Here is a 19,181-nt window from a genome sequence, read left to right on the forward strand (position 1 = left end):
GGAAACGCTGGTTTCCAGAAGGCCAAGGGGTGACCTCGCCTGCAGCTCTCAGGGGCACCCCCTCCCCTGCTGAGGTCCCCAGTGTCCAAGGGGGACCCCACACGAGAGACACCGGAAGGGAGCCGTTCCAGCAGGGAGGTGAGCCCCCTGCTCCGCCCGGTCAGCCCTGCCTCCCCGAGGAGCACAACAGCAGCCGAGTGGTACAAACCGGCCAAGATTGGACCCCAGACAGTGGCTTCACCACGTGTCCCCCCCGGGGGACACAGCCCCACGTGAGTTTGTGGCCCTGCCTCACCCTCAGGTCTGAACCGTCCAATTACAGACTCGGGTTTGGACAAAGCCTCCCTGGGCCTCCCAGCCGGGTACGTGGTACCAGGGCTCCCGTCCTCCCCGGTGCCCCCAAGATGGCTCTGCTCCAAATCACCCCTTTGTGCCACGAAGGCGTCGAAAGCCAAATTCCCTTTCCAAATATTTTGTCGTCACAGGACATTTCAAATGGTGTTTTGTAAGATGGCACACCAATCCCGATGTTCGCGTTAGATCCTGCCTCCCACATTCCTCCCAGAATCAAGCCTGGGGCAGGATTCCACTTGCATGCTCCCAGGACAGGAAGCTCACCCCCTCCCCAGGCCCCTTCTCTGCTCACCCACCTCCCCCCAGGATGTGTTCTGCGGCCACACCGAGAACAAGGCCACACTCTTCGGGGGAGGCCCCGAATCCCTCCAGGGGTCCTGGTGCCTTGGGTCAGGGCTGGGGGCCAGCAGGGGTGGCAGGAGCTGGCCTCACCATCCCTCCCCTGCTGCCTTTGTGTCCTCTGGGGCAGCCAGAGGCTCAGTCCTCTGGGTGTGTTGACAAACACAGAGACACGCAGGACGCAACCTACCTCCTGGGCGGGCAGATGTGGTCAGAGGCCCCTGCCCAGCTGGAAACCACAGTGGGCGGGGAGGGGCGGAGGAGGGAAGGAGGGAAGAGGAGCAGGGACCGGAGGAGGCCACCATGCAGTCCTGGAGTCGAGTCAGGGTGGCCAAGTGCCAGCTGCTGGTCACCAGCTCCTTTGTCTTGGTAACAGGCTGGTCAGGCGGGAAGGGTGGGGGGCGGGACGCGTTATCGGACCTCTAGGACTGTGGTTCCCCCACACCCAGCCCTGCTGTCCCTATCCTGCCCCTGGGACACGCACTTGGAGCCCCTGGTGGTGGAGTCCTGGCAGGTGACTGTGGGGACAGGACGCCCCTGGGGGCCTAGCCAGGCAGCGCAGGTCAGAGGGGGCAGGGGGCAGGGGGAGGGGGCTGCTGGGGTGGGGTGAGCCCATCCTCCACTGTGCAGACAGAATGACCCAAGGTTCTGGGTCCTTTCGGCAGCTGGAAAAGGAATGTGTGTGGTGGGGGAGGGTGGGGAGTGTGTGTGTTGTTGGTGCATCTGTGTGTGCAACACGGTGTCTGGGACAAGGTGAGCCTGTCCCAAGTGAGACCATGAAGCCGAGGGAGGTTGGCCAATGGACCCAGGACACCCAGACCCTGCTCTCTGGGGCCCCGTTCTGCGCCCAGCCCTGCCCCCACACTGCGGGTCTGCCCCACCCCCAGCTACTGGGCCTTTCTATGGCCGCCATGGCAGCTGTCAACTACCTAGGGACACACTTTGCTGTCGTCGGCCGCGCATCCTCAGACAGGACCCCCTATGAGGCCACACGCCGCTGGGGTAAGTGAGGTCCTGTCGGGGTGGGGGAGGCTGCAGGTGCAAAGGCCGTGGGGGGCATCCTGGGCAGGGGTGAGGGCCTCCTAGTGGAGCCAGGCTGGGCCAGGCAGTGGGTCAGGGCAGAGAGGGCCACCCCGGGGTCCTTCTCCACTGGGCAGAGCCAGGGCCCGGGACACAGCCTCTGCCTCTCCCTAGGCCTCCCGCCCTCCCTTGGGGGCCTGGGGACAAGCGGGACCGTCACGCAGCATCCAGATGGCCTCGTGTCCTGGGGGTGTTGCTCCAGGACAGAGGAGCCGGGACCTGGATGCACTCTGGGGGCTTGGTCTCAGGCAAGAGCACAGGACGCCAAGGAAGGCAACCGTGGGGGAGACTGAGGCTCACAGGATCGGGCCGTGGTCCCAGCCCCAGGCCTCCTGCCCCTCAGGCCCCAGTTTTTACCCTGAAGCCGGAATCCTGGAGCAGGAAGCCTGGGTCTTGAGCCTGGACTGATAAGACACCCCGCTCTTGCCTGGTGGCTTCCGAGATAGCCCGGGCGACTGCAGAAGCAGAAGTGGGGGGCGGGGCCTCGGGCCTCCTCCTTCCCTCTGGCCTTCTGAGCCTTGGGAGGAGAGGGAGTGGGTGGTGGGCGGGAGGTCCTGCCTGAGGGGGTGTGTGGACCTGTTCAGAGCTCCCAGAAGCCCACCCCCCAAGTGTACCCTTGGGTCAGATTTCAGACACAAGCCCTGTGCACTCCGGACCCCGTCCTGGACACCCCTAACCTCCTCCTCTCTCTCCCCACCCAGCCTTCTGCACCAGCATCAGCCTGGCTGGGCTCCTGACCCTGGGCGCCGTGCTGGGTGCTGTAGCCACCGTGAGGGAGGCCGGGGGCCTCATGGCTGGGGTGAGTTCTCCCTGCCCCTCCCCCAGCCCCTGGGGCGGGATCAAGAGCGGGCAGGGCTGGGAGCACCCCCCACAGTGTCGCAACGGAGATGGAGGTCCGAAGGCTGTGCGCCAGCTGGGACCCCCATCCACCGGGGCCAACCAGGGCCCCTCTGCCAGGCCTCCTTTACTCCGTCATCCAGGGGGGCAGAGTCGGCCCTCCCAGGCCTGGGAGCCATTGCCAAAGGCCCGGGGAGGTCTGGTTGCATCATGCTGGAGGCTCTGGGAACCGGCTTCCATTTCCTGTTACGAGGACACGCGGGGAGTCAGGGATATGCCCCCCCACCCCTCTGGTGGCCAGATCACCGTCAGTCGGGGCTCATGCGGTGCCCCAAGGCGGCCTGGAGCCCCCACTGCTCCCTTGCAGCCGTGGGGAGGCTCTATCTGACTCCAGAGCGGCGGGCCCTTGTCCCCATCCCTGCCTCCCCAGGCCCGTCCGTCCTGCCCCCTCTGGTGCGAGCCCTCCTCTCCTAAGGGACCCTGGGCTCTCACCTGCTCCCCGCCACCGCCGCCACCAGCACATGCCCCCCCAGCCTGGGCCCCTTCCGGGACTCCCTACAGGCCAGGCACAGGGTCCAGTTGACAAAGGCAGGCCAGGCCCAAGGACCCTGAGGGGGTCCCGCAGAACCAGCCAGGAGGGCCGTCCGCTTCTCACAGGACAGAAGTCACAGGCGAGTGGGAGGAAGTGAAAAGTTTATTGAATATCAGGGTCAGTGACAGAGAAGATGGAGGGAGACGGGGGGGACTCAGAAAGGACAGAGAGAAAGTCCCTCCGTCACTCAGGTTTGATTTGGCAAAGGGGTCCGGGGTACGAGTTTCTTCGGGACTCCAGGGTAGGGTCTGGTCAAAGGTGAGCATCACCGAGGGGGAGGGGGCGCCCACGCCAGTGCCTCCCAGGTTTGTCCACAGCTGACGTCCCGGAACATGATGTTCCCTTCTGCGGAGACGTTCTCGCATGCTTGGGGCCTAGGACCAAAGTTGGAGGATGACGAAGTTTCTTGCCTCCCCCTTGGAGTGAGAATGTGGCTTCTTTGTTTATTCAGATGCAAGGGCGGGGTGGGGGTGGGGGCTACACAGTTACAGAGTAACTGGGGCGCAGCAAAGAAACAGACACAGAGCCTTTCACCCGGAGCCCCTTCCACTGCCCGCAGGGCAGGCTCCCTGCAGCCCCTTGGGTCCCCCAGGCCTCCCTCTACCCCCTAGGAGACCCCCCTCCTGCCTCCAGCCCTCTCCTCCTGCAGACCCCACCCCTACCCTGAGAGCGGTTCATGGGGTCACCAGCCAGGGAGCCAGCCACCCCGGGGCTCGCCGAGGGCTGGCAGGGTTCTCCACCCAGCCCGTGTCAGCAAATGTTTGGGGAATGACTCCTGGTTCGTAGGGACACAGGCCTGTCCTAAAGCTGCAGTCCCAGGGGGGCTCGAGGGGCACCGGCTCCCGGCTGGCTGGTAGGCCAGGCAGGAGTGAGGGGGCACTGGGGCACTGGCAGTGCCGTCCGTCTGTGTGACCAGGAGCCCTAAGGCCCGGCTCAGGGAGCTGACAGGCGGGTGGACTGCCCCCCGCCCCCGAGCGGAGCCCTAAGGCTGGGGGCCTGCCAGCGGGGCGAGGCTGGAGAACGAGGCCGCACGCCCGCCTGGAGAGGCCCGCGCCGGGCCGGCAGCCTCGGCCGCCAGGGGGCGCCGTGGTGCGGGCCGAAACGGTAAAGCTTCGGGAGGCGGGAGGTGCTGCCATTCCCGCAGTTCGCGCTCCGGGCACCCGATCCGGGCATCCCCAGCCCGCGGCGGCTCTTCCTGGTCCAGATGCTCCGGGGCGCCTTCCGCTCTGGCCTGTGGGCAGGGGGCAGGGGCACCGGGATTGAGCCGACAGCCACCTGCGGCACCCCGCCCCCTCCCTGGGCGCCCGGCCCGATGCCCCCGAGGGCCCGCGCCAGGGAGCCGCCCCTGCGCGTGCACCTTCGTGCGCCGCGGTGTCTGGCGCGGCCGTGCGTCTGCACACGCCGAGCAGCGCGTGTGGACGGACTGGCAAGCGGGGGGACCCTTCCCGACTGTCCCCCGCCCGCCCCTTCCCGCTCCCACCTCCTCCAGCCTCGCCCCACGCGGGCCTCTCAGCAGGAAATGAGCGGAGCCCAAAGGGCGGCTGATTTATTCATGGTTTTTATTTAGAAGGAGAAAGCAAATGCTGGCACTGGGCCGGCCGCACCCAGCGGCTCCAGGCTGTGCAGGCCCTTGGGGAGGTGAGGTGGGCCTGGGGCCGCCAGAGGCCCTCCCTGCAGGCGGGCGAGTGGAGGGAGGGAGGTGGCGTGCTCTCTCCTGAGGAGCGAAGCGATTTCTGGAAAATGCTGGTCTCCTGAGCTGGCTCAGGGCCCCCATCCTGGGAGGCAGTGTTGAGCGATGGTTTCCAGATGGAGAAGGAGGCCCTCAGCCAGTCAGGGAGGAGGGGGAACAGGAGAAGGAAGAGGAGGAGGAGGGGGAGGAGGAGGAGAGGGAGGAGGGGGAGGAGGAGGGGGAGGAGGAGGAAAAAGGGGAGGAAGAGGGATGTGAAGGAGGAGGAGGAGGGGAAGGGGGAGAGGGAGGAGGAGAAAGAGGCAGAAGGGAGGAGGAGGGATAGGGAGGAAGTGGAGAGGGAAGAGAGGCAGGAGGGAAGAGGAAGAGGGGGAAGAGAAGGAGGAGGAGGGGGAGGAAGGTGGAGCCATCTCTAGGACAGGCAGGCAGGAGGCAGCAGGGGAAGACAGGGGGCTGCCTGCTCCCCCCTCCCGGCCCCCCACCACGCACCCCAGGGCAGACCCAGAGGTCCCAGTGCTCCTACCAAGTTTGGGGACTGGTGGGCGTGGCCTGCTCTCTCCGGGCACCTGGTGGAGGCCCCTGGCATGGACTGTTTCTCTGTCCCGGCCCCGCCCAGCCAGTGTCCATGTGTCTGTGTCTGCGGGCATCTCTCGATTCCACTGGTCATCGATCCTCCTGGGTGTCATCCTTAGCGAGGCAGTGGCTGGGTGGGGAGAACCCGGCCACAGTCTGCCCCAGGCTGCAGACAGTCCCGGGAGGACTGTGCCCCACGGCACGGGGCGGTGGTGCCCTCACAAAGCCAGCGCGGCGGGGAGGTGAGGCACACACAGCGGGCCTCTGGACACCTAAGCTGTGTGGTCAGCAGCCAGCTGAACTGCCTAGAGCTCTAGGAGACCTGGCCGGAGTCCCAGGTCTGAGGGTCACCGGCACGCAGGTGACTGGTCAAGCTGCATTGGGGGTGACATCCCCAGGGCGGCATGTGAGCCGGGGTTCCTAGTCTCGGGTGACCTTCTGAAGCTGCCCACAAAAGCTCGGGTCATGAGCACTTCTCCGGGGAGGGGCCCATAATACTCCCCGGCCTCTGCCAGCAGGGGCTCAACAGTTCCAGACCCCCGAGCCAGAGAGAGGAGGGCACCGTGGGGGCACTGATGATGGAAAGACATTCCCCCCAGAGAATTCCATCTCCTCCAACGCTGGGGTCCCAGGGGGTGAAGACAGGAGGCGGGCCTCTGCCCAGACTCCCCCTACCTGGGGGTGCCCCACCTGCCCTAGCTCCTTCCAGCCAGAACCACAGAAGCCCAGCTGCAGAGGCTGGGGCTTGACCCAGAGGCACGTTCCAGAAAGCAAAAAGAAAGGAGCAGTCCTTCCTGTGCACCTGCAGAAGCCCCCACCCCCCACTCTTGTGCTCCACTTGCCGGACCCTTCTCCCAGATCCACATCCTAGCCCAGCGCCCGCCCCCGGAAGCAGCCCCACTGGGTGGGGGCTCCCATCATCCGGGGGACTGCCTCCTTCCCTGGGGTTGGGGGGACGTGGCACTGCCACGGAAAGGCCCCCGCGAGCCAGAATGACCAATAGGGGAAGAATTTGCAAACAAGCCAGAAGGGCTGGGAACGGTGTGCCCGCAGCCCAGGTCTCTGCCTCGGCCTGCGTGTGCACCCCATGCACTAGGGGGCCCAGGCCCAGCCTCGAGGTGGCCGGTCGGGCCGCACAGGGTGACCCTCGTCTCTTCCGCCCCAGGGCTTCCTGTGCTTTGCCCTGGCGTTCTGCGTCCTGGTGCAGGTGGCCTTCTGGAGATTCCACAACCCTGCCCAGGTGAGTGCCTGCCCGCACCCCCCCCACCCCCAAGCATCACACAGCAGGGGGTACCTGAGCCAGGTAAAGTCCACTCTGGGGGGGACTGGAACCTGAAGGCTGGGACCGGCCACAGAAGCCCCCCAGGCCTGGGGGGTCAGGAGTTGGAAAGGGGGTGAGGTGCGGGGGAGGGGCGGCCGGCTGACCTGAGGGACTGACTAGACAGGTCCGTGTTCTGGAAACTGGCCCCGAAGCCCTGCCGGTGTCCAGGCCTTATCCCCAGGTGACAGCCACCCTTCAGCCCTGGAGCAGGGGCAGCCAGGGGGCCACGGAGGGGCAGAGCTGTCCTCCTGGTGGCACTTCGGGGTGGGCTCTTCCCCAGGGCTTCCGTGTTGGTGGTGATCGGGGCGGTGATGCCCGTGGGGGGTGGACCCCCACGGGAGGTGGTTCCCATGTCTGTCACCCCTCCACCCGTCAGCTGCTGTCCTCTGTGTGCTTGCTATCTCAACACAGTGTGGATGGACTCAAGGTGTGAGAGGGGGGCCCCGTCCCGATTTGGGGGCTGGGGGGAGGCCCCAGCTCTGGGATAACTCAGTCCTCGGGGCCAAAGTCCCCAGAGAGCGTACATGAGCCAGGCTCAAAGCCCGCAGGCCTGGGTGCTGACCCAAGGGACCGAGGCCAGACCACAGCTTGGGGGCAGCGCCTCGGGCACAGGGGCCAGGACAGCCTGACCCTGCAGAAATTCTGTCTGAATCCAGAGCCCTGAGACGGAGCTGAGAGCCTGCCTGGGGAATGGGGCTGGCCCCCTCCCAGAGCAGGGCTGGGGGGCAAGGCAGGCCCCCCCGTCTGGGCAGAGGAAACGGGTACCCAAGAGGCTCAGAGAGGGAGGCCCAGGGGTCCAAGCCCCTAGCCCAGCTGCTCCCTGGCTGAGGCCAAAGGGACAAGAGACAGGCCCTCCGCAGTCCCCAGCAGTTGACAAGATCCTGATGGCCTTTGGGCCCAACCTTCACCCATGAGAGCCCAGACCCAGGTGGGGTCTCTGGAGCGGGCTGAGAAGCCAAGGGGCCAGCAGGTGGGACTGCAGACAGGGATGGGAGAGTTCTGCTGCGTAGACCCTGTCTGCCCTGACTTTCTGTGATCCCTTCCCCGCTGGGCCTCAGTTCCTCTGTGTGCTCCCAAAGGACCAGCCCAGGCAAACCGAGGCCAGTCTGGCTAGAATGTACTCGGTTTCTGGCAAAACACTGTGCAGGCAGCAGGTGACAAGCCGGGATTTCTTGCCTGTGTGTCTGAGTCCCAGTGGCCCCAGGGTCTCTGTTGCCCGGGCCCCCCAGAGATGGTCATGCAGGAAGAAGCAGAGGCCCCCAGGGGCAGCTGGGTCAGGAGACTGGGCCTGGCTTGTACTGTGTGCTTTTAGGTTTGTGCTGACCCTCTCTGGTCCTGGCTTCCCTTGCCCTCAGAAATGGGCTTCGTTTCTCCCTCGCGTGCTCCTCGGATGGAGGAGGCCGGGTCACCGGGCCAGGTTTGATGGTCATGGCCTTGCTCTATAGAGGAGGTACTCAGGCCCAGGGGTCACCGTCCAGGGCACATTGTCCTGAGTCAATGCCTCTTTGCCCCGCTCTGCCTGGGGTTTACCCTAGACAGTGCACCACCCCACCCAGCATTATTTGGGGTTACCACCCTGTGACCGGGTGGGAATCTGAGAGGAGCACTGTCTGGGGGGTATGGATCCAGAGACCCCAAGATCCCCTCCACCCCTGTGGCTCCGAACCCATCCTAGGGGGCCCCCCTGGGGTCCTGGAGGTCAGGCTCAAGGAAGAGGGACCCTGGCAAGAAGCACAGAGTCATCCAAGACCACCAGGTGCACTCCACTTTTGTCACGGAGAAACAAGGCCTCAGGCTCCCAGAGCACCCCCAAACCCAGTAATGGGGGCAGATGCCCAGGCCTGTGGGGAGGGTCCAGCTGGGCCCCCACTGCTAGGCCCCGGGGTCTTGGGTGAGGGGCGTGGCTTTGCCTGAAGCGGGGGCCCGTGCCTCCTGCTTCCGGGGTCCTGGGGACAGACCCCGGTCAGCACATTTTCTTCCTACGCCAAGATTACAATCGCGAGAGCCGGCCGTGGGCCACCCGGCTACTCCCTGGGCCCTAGTGGGGGTGATGCAACCAGGAGGGCGGTCCGAGCTGGCCTCCTTGACTCAGCCACTTGCCCGCTGACCCCAGGCCCACTCTCCCAGGCCCCCAGATTCACAGGGACGCCCTCCCATGGGGACACAGTGGCTTCATGGTCTCCCCTCGCTTTATACCTAGAGACAGAGGCAGAGAGAGGGCCACCAGCCAGGCCCTACTGCGGTGCTGGCCAGCCTGACGCCTGCCCTCTAGCCCAGTGCACTGCCCACCTCCCAGCGATTGGCTGGAAACCAGCTGACCCAGTTTGGGATGGCTTGCAGTGCAGAGTCTCAATGGGAGGGTCCCTTAGTGCCAGGAGTGGGTGTGGAGGGGTTGATGAACGTCCCTCTGGTTCCTGTTGAGGCACAGGGGCTTTGGACATGGCTGGCCAAGAGACCCTCTGTGGCCCACCCACCCCGGTCCTCCAGGCTGCCAGCAGGACAGCCACCCTTTCCGGGGAGCATGAGGCTCATGCTGGGTCATCTGTTTACCCCCAGCCTTGGGGACAGCCCTGAGCAGCCATCGTGTCCCAGCTGTCAGTGTGACAACAGCACAGGGTGGAGAGGGGGCAGGGGAGGGCTCAGGGTCTCTAGGAAGGGACAGGGGGCATCACAGGACAGGGGAGCTCAAAGAAGCCTGGCCCACGCCAGGAGACCATCGACCCCAGGGCGGTCAGGGAAGGCTTCCTAAAGGTGGTGAGATTCCCATTTGTCTTCAAAGGACTCATTTGGCAACAGGTGGGCATTTAGGTCTGCAGAACAGGTGCTTAGGAAGATGGAGGCAGTGAGGTCTGGGTGACGCTGGGTGCGAGGTGAAGACAGAACCGGGCCAGGCCCCTGTCCACACCTTCCTTCTCCATTATCTGCCTTGTCTGCTCAGAGCGGCCCTGGAGGCCCAGGCTTCTTCCCTGGAGCCCGGCTGCCTGGCTTTACAGACCCCACCAGGTGGTTCTGGGGAGAGACCTAGACCATCGGGGGGAGCTGAGCTCCTGGCAGGAGGCTCCTCCCAGCCTTCTCTGCCCAGGCCTGGCTGCCAGCCTTCCCTGTCCCACCCCCATTTCCAGATCAACAGAAGTAGGGTGGCCACTTCCCTCGGCCAGGCCTTCTACGCTCCAAAAGATCAGAGCCGGAGGTGGCCGCGGCTCAGGGCTCTGGCTTATGGTGGCCGGGACCCCTGCCCCCAGAGCGGGACTGCGGCATCGGTGGCCCTTCCTGTGGGGAAAGATCCCCCCAGGTGAAGCCTCGGGGACTGCTGTGACCAGCCTCCCAGGAGACCTCAGGGAGCTCTCTGCCTGCTGGAAGGAGGAGGGGACTGTTTGGAAGACACATGGGGGCAGGCCCGCCTTTGGGGAGCTGCGTCCGTCATAGGGAAGGGGCTTCTCCCGCACAGAGGCCTTCCCGCGATGCTCTCCGTGCAGGTGGAGGATGCCGTGTTAGACACCTACGATCTGGTGTATGACCAGGCAGTGAGGAGCTCGTCCGCCACCCTGCGGCAGCAGCTGGTGGCCATTCAGGACACGGTGAGCGTGTGGGGGGTGGCCTCTTCCTCGTTGGGCGGCTCCGGGACACTCGGCCTCCCCAGGTGGATTGCAACCCCGAAAATGGGTACAGGGTGCCCTCCCAGAGTCAGCCAGCCGGGGCCAGATGCTGAGCAGGGGGTCCCAGGACACGGGCCACCAACGCCCTCTCGGTCGTGGGGAGGGGGGTACAAAGACCTCTCGTCTTCTCCCTCTGACCCGGGCAGGGCTGGCCGCCTAATTTGGGGGGCCCGAAGCAAAACTAAAAAGGCTTCTTGTCAAAAAATGAAGAAGAATTTCAAGGTGGCGATAACACGGCATATCAAGCAAGGTGGCCACAGGGTCCTAGCCCGAGAGGCCCAGCTGGGCACGTGAGCCGTCCCACCTAAGTCACCTAAGTGGTGACACTTAGGGGACCTCCCCCCACCCGTGTTCTTGCAGTTCCTGTGCTGTGGGAAGAGCTCTCCTTTTGGCCTCCTGGGGGCCACGGAGGTCAGTCTGTGTCCAGGAGAGGAGGCCACCAGACAGGTGAGGAGGACAGCCGGGACCCTGGGCTCTCCCTCCCCGGGCTCCTGGAGGCTGCAGTGAGGGCTGGACTCGGCCCCAGGCTCCGTTCACGCCTCCGCTGCCTCACGCAGTTTCAGCTCGGGGCTCCCCAAGGCCAGGCCTGCCCTCGGAAGCCTCCAGAAGCACAGAGGGAGGTGGAAGACAGACAGTGATCTGGAGGGGGCTCCTCCGGAAGGAGCCGGAAGTGCATTCGCGGAGGGAAGGAACAGCCTGGCCCCGGTCAGCCCGCCCAAGGGCCTCGGCGACAGAGGCTGGGAAGTCCCTTGCCCCCCAGAGAAGGACGTGGCCCTCCCTCCGACCACCCCACCAGCCCTCCCCCAACCCACCGCCTTCCCTGCTCCCCTCCCCCATGTCCGGGAAACAAACCCACCCCTATCTGTGGGCCAGAGGCTCCTGGCCGTCCTCCAAGAAACAGACAGGAGGTTGCTAGGGCTCCGGGCCCAGCAGGGGAGGGAGGGCGGCGTGCAGGGGAGGGGCGAGGGCAAAGGAGGGCCCAGCGGGGCTGGCAGGGGGCTTTCTGCCACCCAGGAGGAGGCTTCGGGCGCCCGTCTGCAAAGCTGGGCCAGGGGCCGCTTGGCGACCTTCCAGAATGGCAGGGTCCCCACTGTAAAGGCCTCAGGGGGTGGGGGTGGGCGCTGGAGGGGCTGGGGTGGAGTCCCTGACGGTGGTCTGGCCCCCAGCCTGCCTTCCAAGAGGAAGTGCAGCCACAGGGGGAGTAGGGGCTGATCAGGGGCCATTCCCCGCCCCCCCCCCCCCCCCACCGGGGCACCCAGGCCAGGCTGCAGCATCGTGGCCCCGAGCTCCTGGGACCATTTCCAGCTGCCCTGGGAGCCAGAGGTCCCAACCTCCCAGCCAGCTGAAGTCAGTCCTGCGGCCCAGGGCCCAGCGAACACGGGGGGCAGATAGAGGCACAGACAGACGGCAAGCCAGCCTCCCCTCCCCCATCCCAGCCTTCAGAGCAACATCCCGAATGTGCTTCCTTTCTGCAGCCGCCCCAAATGCCAACATCTTCCCCAGACCCAAATGCCGCCATCTGAGTGCTTCAGAGATGGGTCGGTCACCTCCCTTTTCTGGAGGCAGAGCCTCTGTGGCAGCCATGCCCTGGGGAAGCACTGGATGGGTATGCCCAGGACCCCAGACCAGTGCTTTCTCTGCCCCTCTTGTTGGCCAGCACCCCCAGCCCTCCCCTCACTGATGCTCTGCACCCAGCCCTGGGCCAGGGAGTGAGGGAGAGCCAACCTGCCCACGGCAGCCAGATGCATGACCCAGCACAGGCTGCTCAGGGGACGCCTAAGAAAGGCACGCGCTGGACCCTGGGGCAGCGACCTCTAGTCCCCACAGAGGTCTGCTCTGTCCGTCCGTTTTTCACCTGTTTGTGATGCCATTCCCCAGAGCTCCCAGGCCCCACCGACTTCCCATCACACCAGCATTCGCCTTCGGTGGGCACTGCGGGTCTCCGCCTTGGCGGGGGCCCTCGACCCCGGGCAGGGGAGGGGCAGTCAGGGCAGGCGCCTTACGAGCTGCTCTCTGCTCAGGACTGCTTGGTGGGGGTCAGGAGCTTCCTGAGGACCTACGGAAGCATCGCCTCCACCCTCACTGGCATCGGCCTGGCCTCCACGGTACGCTCGCCCTCCCTCGGCACCCCTCCCCCACCGCCTGCCCCTGCATCCACAGGACCCCCCCCCCCCGATGGAAGGGCAGACTGGGCAGCCCCAGGCTAGCACCTCTGGTCTGGGGGAACACCGGGGAGCCAGAGAGGACGCTGCTGACCCCAGGGAGGCAGTCTGGGGGGTGATGGTGCCCACCTCCCGAGACAGGCGGGAGCCCTGCAGCGCCCAGACCCTTCTAGGGAGGCAGCGCACGCCCCACTGGAGCCGCCGGTGCCTTTGCTGACGCCACCCCCACCCCCCCAGGTGTATGCTGTGCTGCTCAGCTCCTTTCTCTGGTTCGCCTTTCGCTCTGGCTGCAGCTTGGACCGTAGGGGCAAGTACACCCTGAGCCGGAGGTAGGTCCCAGCCCGCCCGCCTGCCCCCACCTCACCCCCCGAGTGCAGACGGCGGCAGGTGGAGGCGTCTGGGTGCTCACTGGCCAGAGAGCACTGCCCCTCCCCACTCCTGGGATGTCTCTACTGCCCCCGGCTGCTGGGACCCCCGGACCAGTACCCCAGTCCTCTAAGGCGGGTGCTTTGGGGGTGGCTGGCCATGTGGAGGGAGGGGGACAGCTGGAGAGCTGCCAGACCAGCCCCCCAGAGACGCCCCTCTCTTCACCCCACTCCTCACCGAGACCCGACCTCACAAGTGCTGTCTCCACCAGCACCGAGAGATAGATGCTTCTGGGGCCCCGCACTAGTCCCAGGCCAAGACCTGTGATCCTGGGGAGCCCCAGGGCTCCCCGTGCACCAGGAGCAGGGAGGACCCAGGCTCAGCGGCCAAGAAGGCCCTCCTGGTGTTCACCAGCCCCACCGCTCTGCCCCGGCCTTCCCGTCCTGCCCGGGGCCTGGTGCATTCTAGAACAGCCTCACATTACCCTCTGCTTCTTAGAGCCCGTGACTGCCGGCCCCAGGAGCCCAGCTTCTTCAGACGCTCCCCGGGGGGGCCCGCACTCCAGCACCCGATGGAAGCGGACGTTCTCGATGGCCGCCTGCGTGCGAGCAGACCCTCAGGGGGCCCTCAGTTCCTCCAGGACAGCTGACGCTGCTTCAACCACCTGTCCTGCCACCCGTCGACCCACAGAGGCTGAGCGGGCCTGAACATGAGCCTTACGAGGAGGGTGCGACGTGTTTTCTGCCGCAGCGCGGAGGGACGGGGAAGGAGAGGAGGAGGCCAGCTCTGTTTCAGCAGACAAGGGGACCGGGGTCACTCACTGACTCCGCGGGAACAGACTGGGAAGTGGTTGGAGCAGAGAAGCCACGGGGCAGGTTTGGGCACTCTGCTTCGTCTCACGAGGTCAGAGCCCAGGGCCGAGCCTGGCCGGGCGCCCCACTGGCCGCCGGCTCCGGGGGACCCTACTTCCAGGCTCAGTCCGGCTGCTGGCTGGACACAGGTCCGTGCGGCTGGAGGACCGAGGGCCCCCTCCTTGCCAGCCGTCAGCGGACCACCTCCGTTCCTTCTCATGTGAGGGCTTCACGTCCGAGCCGGCGAGGCAGGCCCGTCCTCTTGTGCTGAGACCTCTGACTTCCCCTTGCCCCCAGCCGGGGAGCTCACTTGCAAGGGTTCCTGTGGCTGCAGAAGGCCCACTGGGAACCTCGTGTCTCTGGCAGAAACCCCACACTTCCGGTGGGGTGTTCACAGGTGCCAGGGCCAAAGGCGAGACTCGTGGGGTGTGTGCAGGAGGGCTCCGTAGACGTCCAGTTTCCAGGCCGCTCCCGCTGGTGGCTCCCAAGCTACCTCTCTCCGTTCTCTCCAACCGTCCCTGAGGGTGTTCACTCTCTGCTTGAAATCAGAAGTCCCAGGTGGAACCCCGGATTGGCCCAGCCCAGGCCGAGGCCCCGGCAGAGCTGACCAAGGAGAGAGGGATGTCGGGGCCGTTTAACCTCCTTCTGGGGAGGTCGGGCCTGCCGCCACCAAGACCAGCAAAGGAGGGTCCTCCAAAAGGGAAGAACCCTCTGTGACAGGACGGGCAGGCAAGACAGTGGGCACGTGGCCACACCCCCCACCGTCCTCCTCTTGCGTTTCCCCTCGCACGCCCACGCACGCACGCACGCTTCCGGAGGCAAGCGTGTTCCCACCTCATGTAGCGCCGGTGGCCCTCCTTCAGTGGAAGAGCTTGTCCCCAGGCGAGGACACCCCAGGGTCTCCTGGGTCCTGCATTCAGGGACAGCCCAGGGTCTCCGGCCACGTGCGTTTGTCTTCTGGACCTGCTCTGGTCAGCTTGTCACCCTACAGCTTACAAAACATATTTTATAATTTTTTAAGTTTATTTATTTTTGAGAGAGAGAGAGCCGGGATGGGCAGAGAAAGGGAGAGAGGGAGGCTCCCAAACGGGTTCCTCCCTAGCAGTGCAGAGCCCGACACGGGGCTTGAACTCACAGACCGCGAGACCACGATCTGAGCCGAAACAAAGAGCCGGACGTTCAACCAACGGAGCCCCCCAGGTGCCCTGCAGAATGTGTTTGAAAGATCACAACCAGCGAGGTGTCCTCTGCACAGCAGTGGCGGAAAGAGGGAAAGAAGATAAGGGGATGTAGTTAAGCTCTACAAACACGGAACTCAGCAGCGAGGGAATCTCCAGACAGTTATTAAGAGAACAGCTGGGGCACCTGGGGGGCTTGCCCGTTAAGCGTCTGACTTTGGCTCAGGTCATGATCCCACCGTTTGGGGGTTTGAGCCCCACATTGGGCTTTGTGCTGACAGCTCAGAGCCTGGAGCCTGCTTCGGATTCTGGGTCTCCCTCTCTCTCTTCCCCTCCCTGACTTGTGCTCTCTGTCTCTCAAAAATAAATAAACAGAGAAAGAAAGAAAGAGAGAAAGAAAGAAAGAAAGAAGAAAGAGAGGAAGAGAAAAAGAAAAAAAGGAAGAAAAAAAAGAAAGAAGAAAGAGAAAGACAAAAGGAAGGAAGAAAAAAAGAAAAAGAAAGAAAGACAAAAGGAAGGAAGTAAAGAAAGAAAGAAGAGAGAAAGAGAAAAAGAAAAGAGGAATGAAGAAAGAAAAAAAAGAAAGAAGAAAGAAAGAGAAAGAAAAAAGGAAGAAAGAAAGAAAGGAGAAAGAGAGGAAGAGAAAAAGAAAAAAAGGAAGAAAGAAAAAAGAAAGAAGAAAGAGAAAGACATAAGGAAGGAAGAAAAAAAGAAAAAGAAAGAAAGACAAAAGGAAGGAAGTAAAGAAAGAAAGAAGAGAGAAAGAGAAAAAGAAAAGAGGAATGAAGAAAGAAAAAAAAAGAAAGAAGAAAGAAAGAGAAAGAAAAAAGGAAGAAAGAAAGAAAGGAGAAAGAGAGGAAGAGAAAAAGAAAAAAAGGAAGGAAGAAAGAAAGAAGAAAGAAGAAAGAAAGAGAAAAAAAGGAAGGAAGAAAAAAAGAAAAAGAAAGAAAGAAAGAGAAAGGAAAAAGGAAAAAAGGAAGGAAGTAAAGAAAGAAGAGAGAAAGAGAAAAAGAAAAAAGGAATGAAGAAAGAAGAAAAAAGAAAGAAGAAAGAAAGAGAAAGAAAAAAAGGAAGAAAGAGAAAGAAAGAAAGAAAGAAAGAAAGAAAGAAAAGAAAGAAAGAAAGAAAGAAAGAAAGAAAGAAAGGGTGCGGGGGCAAAACCAAGGCCTTAATATAGCACCATCAAGGCTGGGTGGGCCCAAGCAATGGGCTGGTGACCCACCAGTGCAGTGTCCCCGGCAAGTCTGGCCTCTCTGTCCCAGCTTGGCGGGGTGGGGTGAAAGAAACAGGAAGACAGAGATCACTAGGAGAAACCAGACCTGGAAGTCCGGGGGCCACGTTGAGGCGCCTGATCAAGATAAAGACCGAGGGGAAGGCCGGGTGGCTGGGCTCCACCCTCCCTGAGGTGAGGAGTCCCCAGGCCTCCTTGACACGGGAGCCCCATGTGCTGTGGTGCCCAAACCCACGGTGAGGCCGCAGTTGGCCCGGGAGAGGGTCGCAAGTGCTGGAGAGAGCAGGCCGTGGGTGAGGTGTCTCCTCCCGGACGGGGTTCTGGGGGCGGACGCGGGGTCCGCCGGGAGGTGGCCCCCATCCGCCACCGTCAGACAGCGAGCACACAACTGTACCCCTCGAGCAATGTCCCTGGGACGCTGCCCTGTGCCCGTGACCCCGGAGCTGCTGGGCTGTCCTGTTCGGAAGTCCGGGTGCCGGTGGAGGGAGGCGACAGGGCCCCGCCCCGAGGGCTGACCCGCCTGAGGCCTGCCCAGCTGCGAGGGAAGAATGGGACAGGTGGGAGGAGCCCCTGCGTTTGGTTTCTGTGGACTCGTGGGCAGTGGCCAGCCGCCCGGCCCTGTGTCCAGAGAGACAGGGGACGGAGATGTGCCTGCTGCTGGGCCCCGTGGGAGCTGGAGTAGGACCCGTCAATGCCCATCGGAAGGATGCCTTCCAGGCTTGGAAGGAGACGAAGCCACAGGCAGGTGTCCCTGAGTGCTCCGGGGGCAGAGTGGACGGAGCAGGGGCAGGGCTGCCGTGCAGAGCGGGCCGGGTGTAGACACACCAGGTGCCGGGAACAGCCTCAGTGGCCCGGCAGCCCGGTCCTCATGGGGACAGCGGTGCTCGGAGGGCAGGCGTTCCCCATCCTGGCCAGAAGGAGGGCTCGGGTCCCTTCCAAAGGGCACAAACAGAACGGTAGTAGCTGAGGCTAGGGGACTGAAACGACCATGTAACGAGGGCCGTGCAGCAGGAGATGACGCTGCCTCCCAGCGCAGTGCCACGGGAGCCACGGGAGCCACGGGAGAGGCGGGACAGCAGCCGGACCAAGCGTAGTCACGTGCTTTGGACTTGTATGATCATTTTGCTGTAAAGGATGCGGCCAAAGGCCAAGGAGGGGCCGGTGATGTCATTAAAAAATGAATATTGGGTCTTTGTCTGGTTCCCGGCACACATTCCCTAAAACCCCTGGTTCTGCAGTGTTGAGAGCGTCCCAGGTGTGTTCCTGCAGTGACTGGTGGCTTATGGACAGAGACTGGCCTCCTGGGAGGCCCGGCATACTGAGAGCCCCCGGGAGGGGAGAGGGCGGGAGACTCACCAGTGGCCAGCTGTGAGATCACCCAGGCCCACCCAGCGGGACCCCCGGGCTCGACTGGTGAACACGTGCGGGAGGCAGGAGGGGGGCGCCCCCAGACAGGGGCGTGGACCCCTTCCGCGGCACCTCGCCACCTGCATGCACGCCTCCCGTGTGGCTGTTCCTGAGTCGTGTCCTTATAATGAGTGGGTAACCCCCAACGTGGGGCTGGAACTCACGACCCAAGATCAAGAGTCGCACGCCCCACTGACTGAGCCGGCCGGGCGCCCCTGACTCAAGCTTTGGGGTCACTGGCCCCTGACTCAAGCTGCTGGACCAAGAGAAGGCACGTCCCTGTGCTCACGGCCTGGCGGTTCCGGACCCGGGGATGGACGCTGTGACCGGATGGGCTTCGGGGAGGCACAGAAGGTGTCTGGTGGCATGGAGGGGGCACGCGGGTCAGCAGGTCACCGTGTCCTGGGCAAAGAGAACCGCTGCGTTTCTCAGCCTCCCCGAGGGAGTGGGGTCAACACGGCCACGTGGCTGAGTTTCACCAAGGGCAAGCAAGGCGGGTGAGGTCAGCGTCTTCTTCCCTACGAGGTGACCTTGGAGGACACGTGTTCCCAAAGACACTTTGAAGGTGAAGGAGAGCTGGTCAAGCCCCGTGAGATCCCATGCGAGGGAAAAAACAAGCACCCTGGGCTTCGGGGCCAGGCCCGCAGTGTGGTCAGCCCTCGCCCCGGAGCCCCCGGCCCGGAAAAGCCGCTGAGCCCGCAGCTGGGTGGCCGCAGGCCCTCGGGGGGCCCGCTGGCTGTGCAGACTCACAGGGAGCTGGGGGCGCTCGCTAGGGTGCGGTCGTCGTGAGGACCAGGCGTCGGAGGCCCAGCGGGAGCACAGGAGCCGCGGGAAAGCAGATTGCCCGGGAGGAGGCCGGCGAGTGACGTGAGTGCAGAAGGGCCTGGAAGGACGGGGCCCAAAGGAAGCCACCGGCCTCACTCACGGGGGTAGAGGGAAGGAGGCCGGGGCTCACTCACGGGGGTGGCGTGGAGGGGGCTGTCCCACTGGGAGGATATGGGCACTGGGCCTGAGAAGATTAGAGGCCGGCCACCGTGGACGTGGCCCTTGGGAACCCCCTCCTGTGCTGACGTCGGACCCCTGGAACAGTTCCAAGGGCACAGCGTTTACACCAGCGTTCTTTAGGGAAGCATTACTGTGTGCGTGTACATAGAAAAGAGGTTTGTCGTAAGGGATGGGCTCACGTGATTATGGAGGCTGAGAAGTCGGTGGGTGGGAGCGGGGGGTGGGGGGCAGGGGCCAGGCAAGACCGACACCCCAGTATGAGTCTGAAGGCAGGAAGACAGTGATGTGTGGGCTCACACAGTCCGCCAGAGGAGTTCCCTCCTTCTCAGTCCTTTCGGTCTAGTCAGGCCGTCAACTGATTGGGTAAGGCCCACCCACATTAGGGAAGGCCACGTCCTACTCGATCTATGCGTCGAAACGTGAATCTCATCCAGAAGCACCCAGAGACACACCCAGAATCACGTTTGTCCCAATGTCTGGGCCCCCCGTGGCCCAGGTCAGGTGACACAGTTAGCCCTCACACAGGGCTCCTGTTGTCTGTG

At 63.6% G+C, this 19,181-nt stretch overlaps 1 protein-coding gene across 2 annotated transcripts; it reads left to right on the top strand.

Annotated features, from left to right (window-relative positions):
* Positions 1 to 953: 953 nt before the first annotated feature.
* TSPAN32 (tetraspanin 32) lies at positions 954 to 15,372 on the top strand. Of its 2 annotated transcripts, XM_019437046.2 has the most exons (9): positions 954 to 1,062; positions 1,581 to 1,695; positions 2,475 to 2,572; positions 6,628 to 6,702; positions 10,260 to 10,361; positions 10,800 to 10,886; positions 12,461 to 12,544; positions 12,839 to 12,930; positions 13,466 to 15,372. In XM_019437046.2, the coding sequence occupies exons 1-9, from the start codon at positions 997 to 999 to the stop codon at positions 13,614 to 13,616; spliced, it is 870 nt and encodes a 289-aa protein (XP_019292591.2). In that variant the 5' UTR covers positions 954 to 996; the 3' UTR covers positions 13,617 to 15,372. The 2 variants fall into 2 exon arrangements, with proteins under 2 accessions (XP_019292591.2, XP_019292592.2); XM_019437047.2 differs by lacking the exon at positions 10,800 to 10,886.
* Positions 15,373 to 19,181: the final 3,809 nt, after the last annotated feature.

Source organism: Panthera pardus, unplaced genomic scaffold (genome assembly GCF_024362965.1).
Source record: "Panthera pardus isolate Hobbes unplaced genomic scaffold, ASM2436296v1 HiC_scaffold_12, whole genome shotgun sequence".
Taxonomy (NCBI): Eukaryota; Metazoa; Chordata; class Mammalia; order Carnivora; family Felidae; genus Panthera; species Panthera pardus.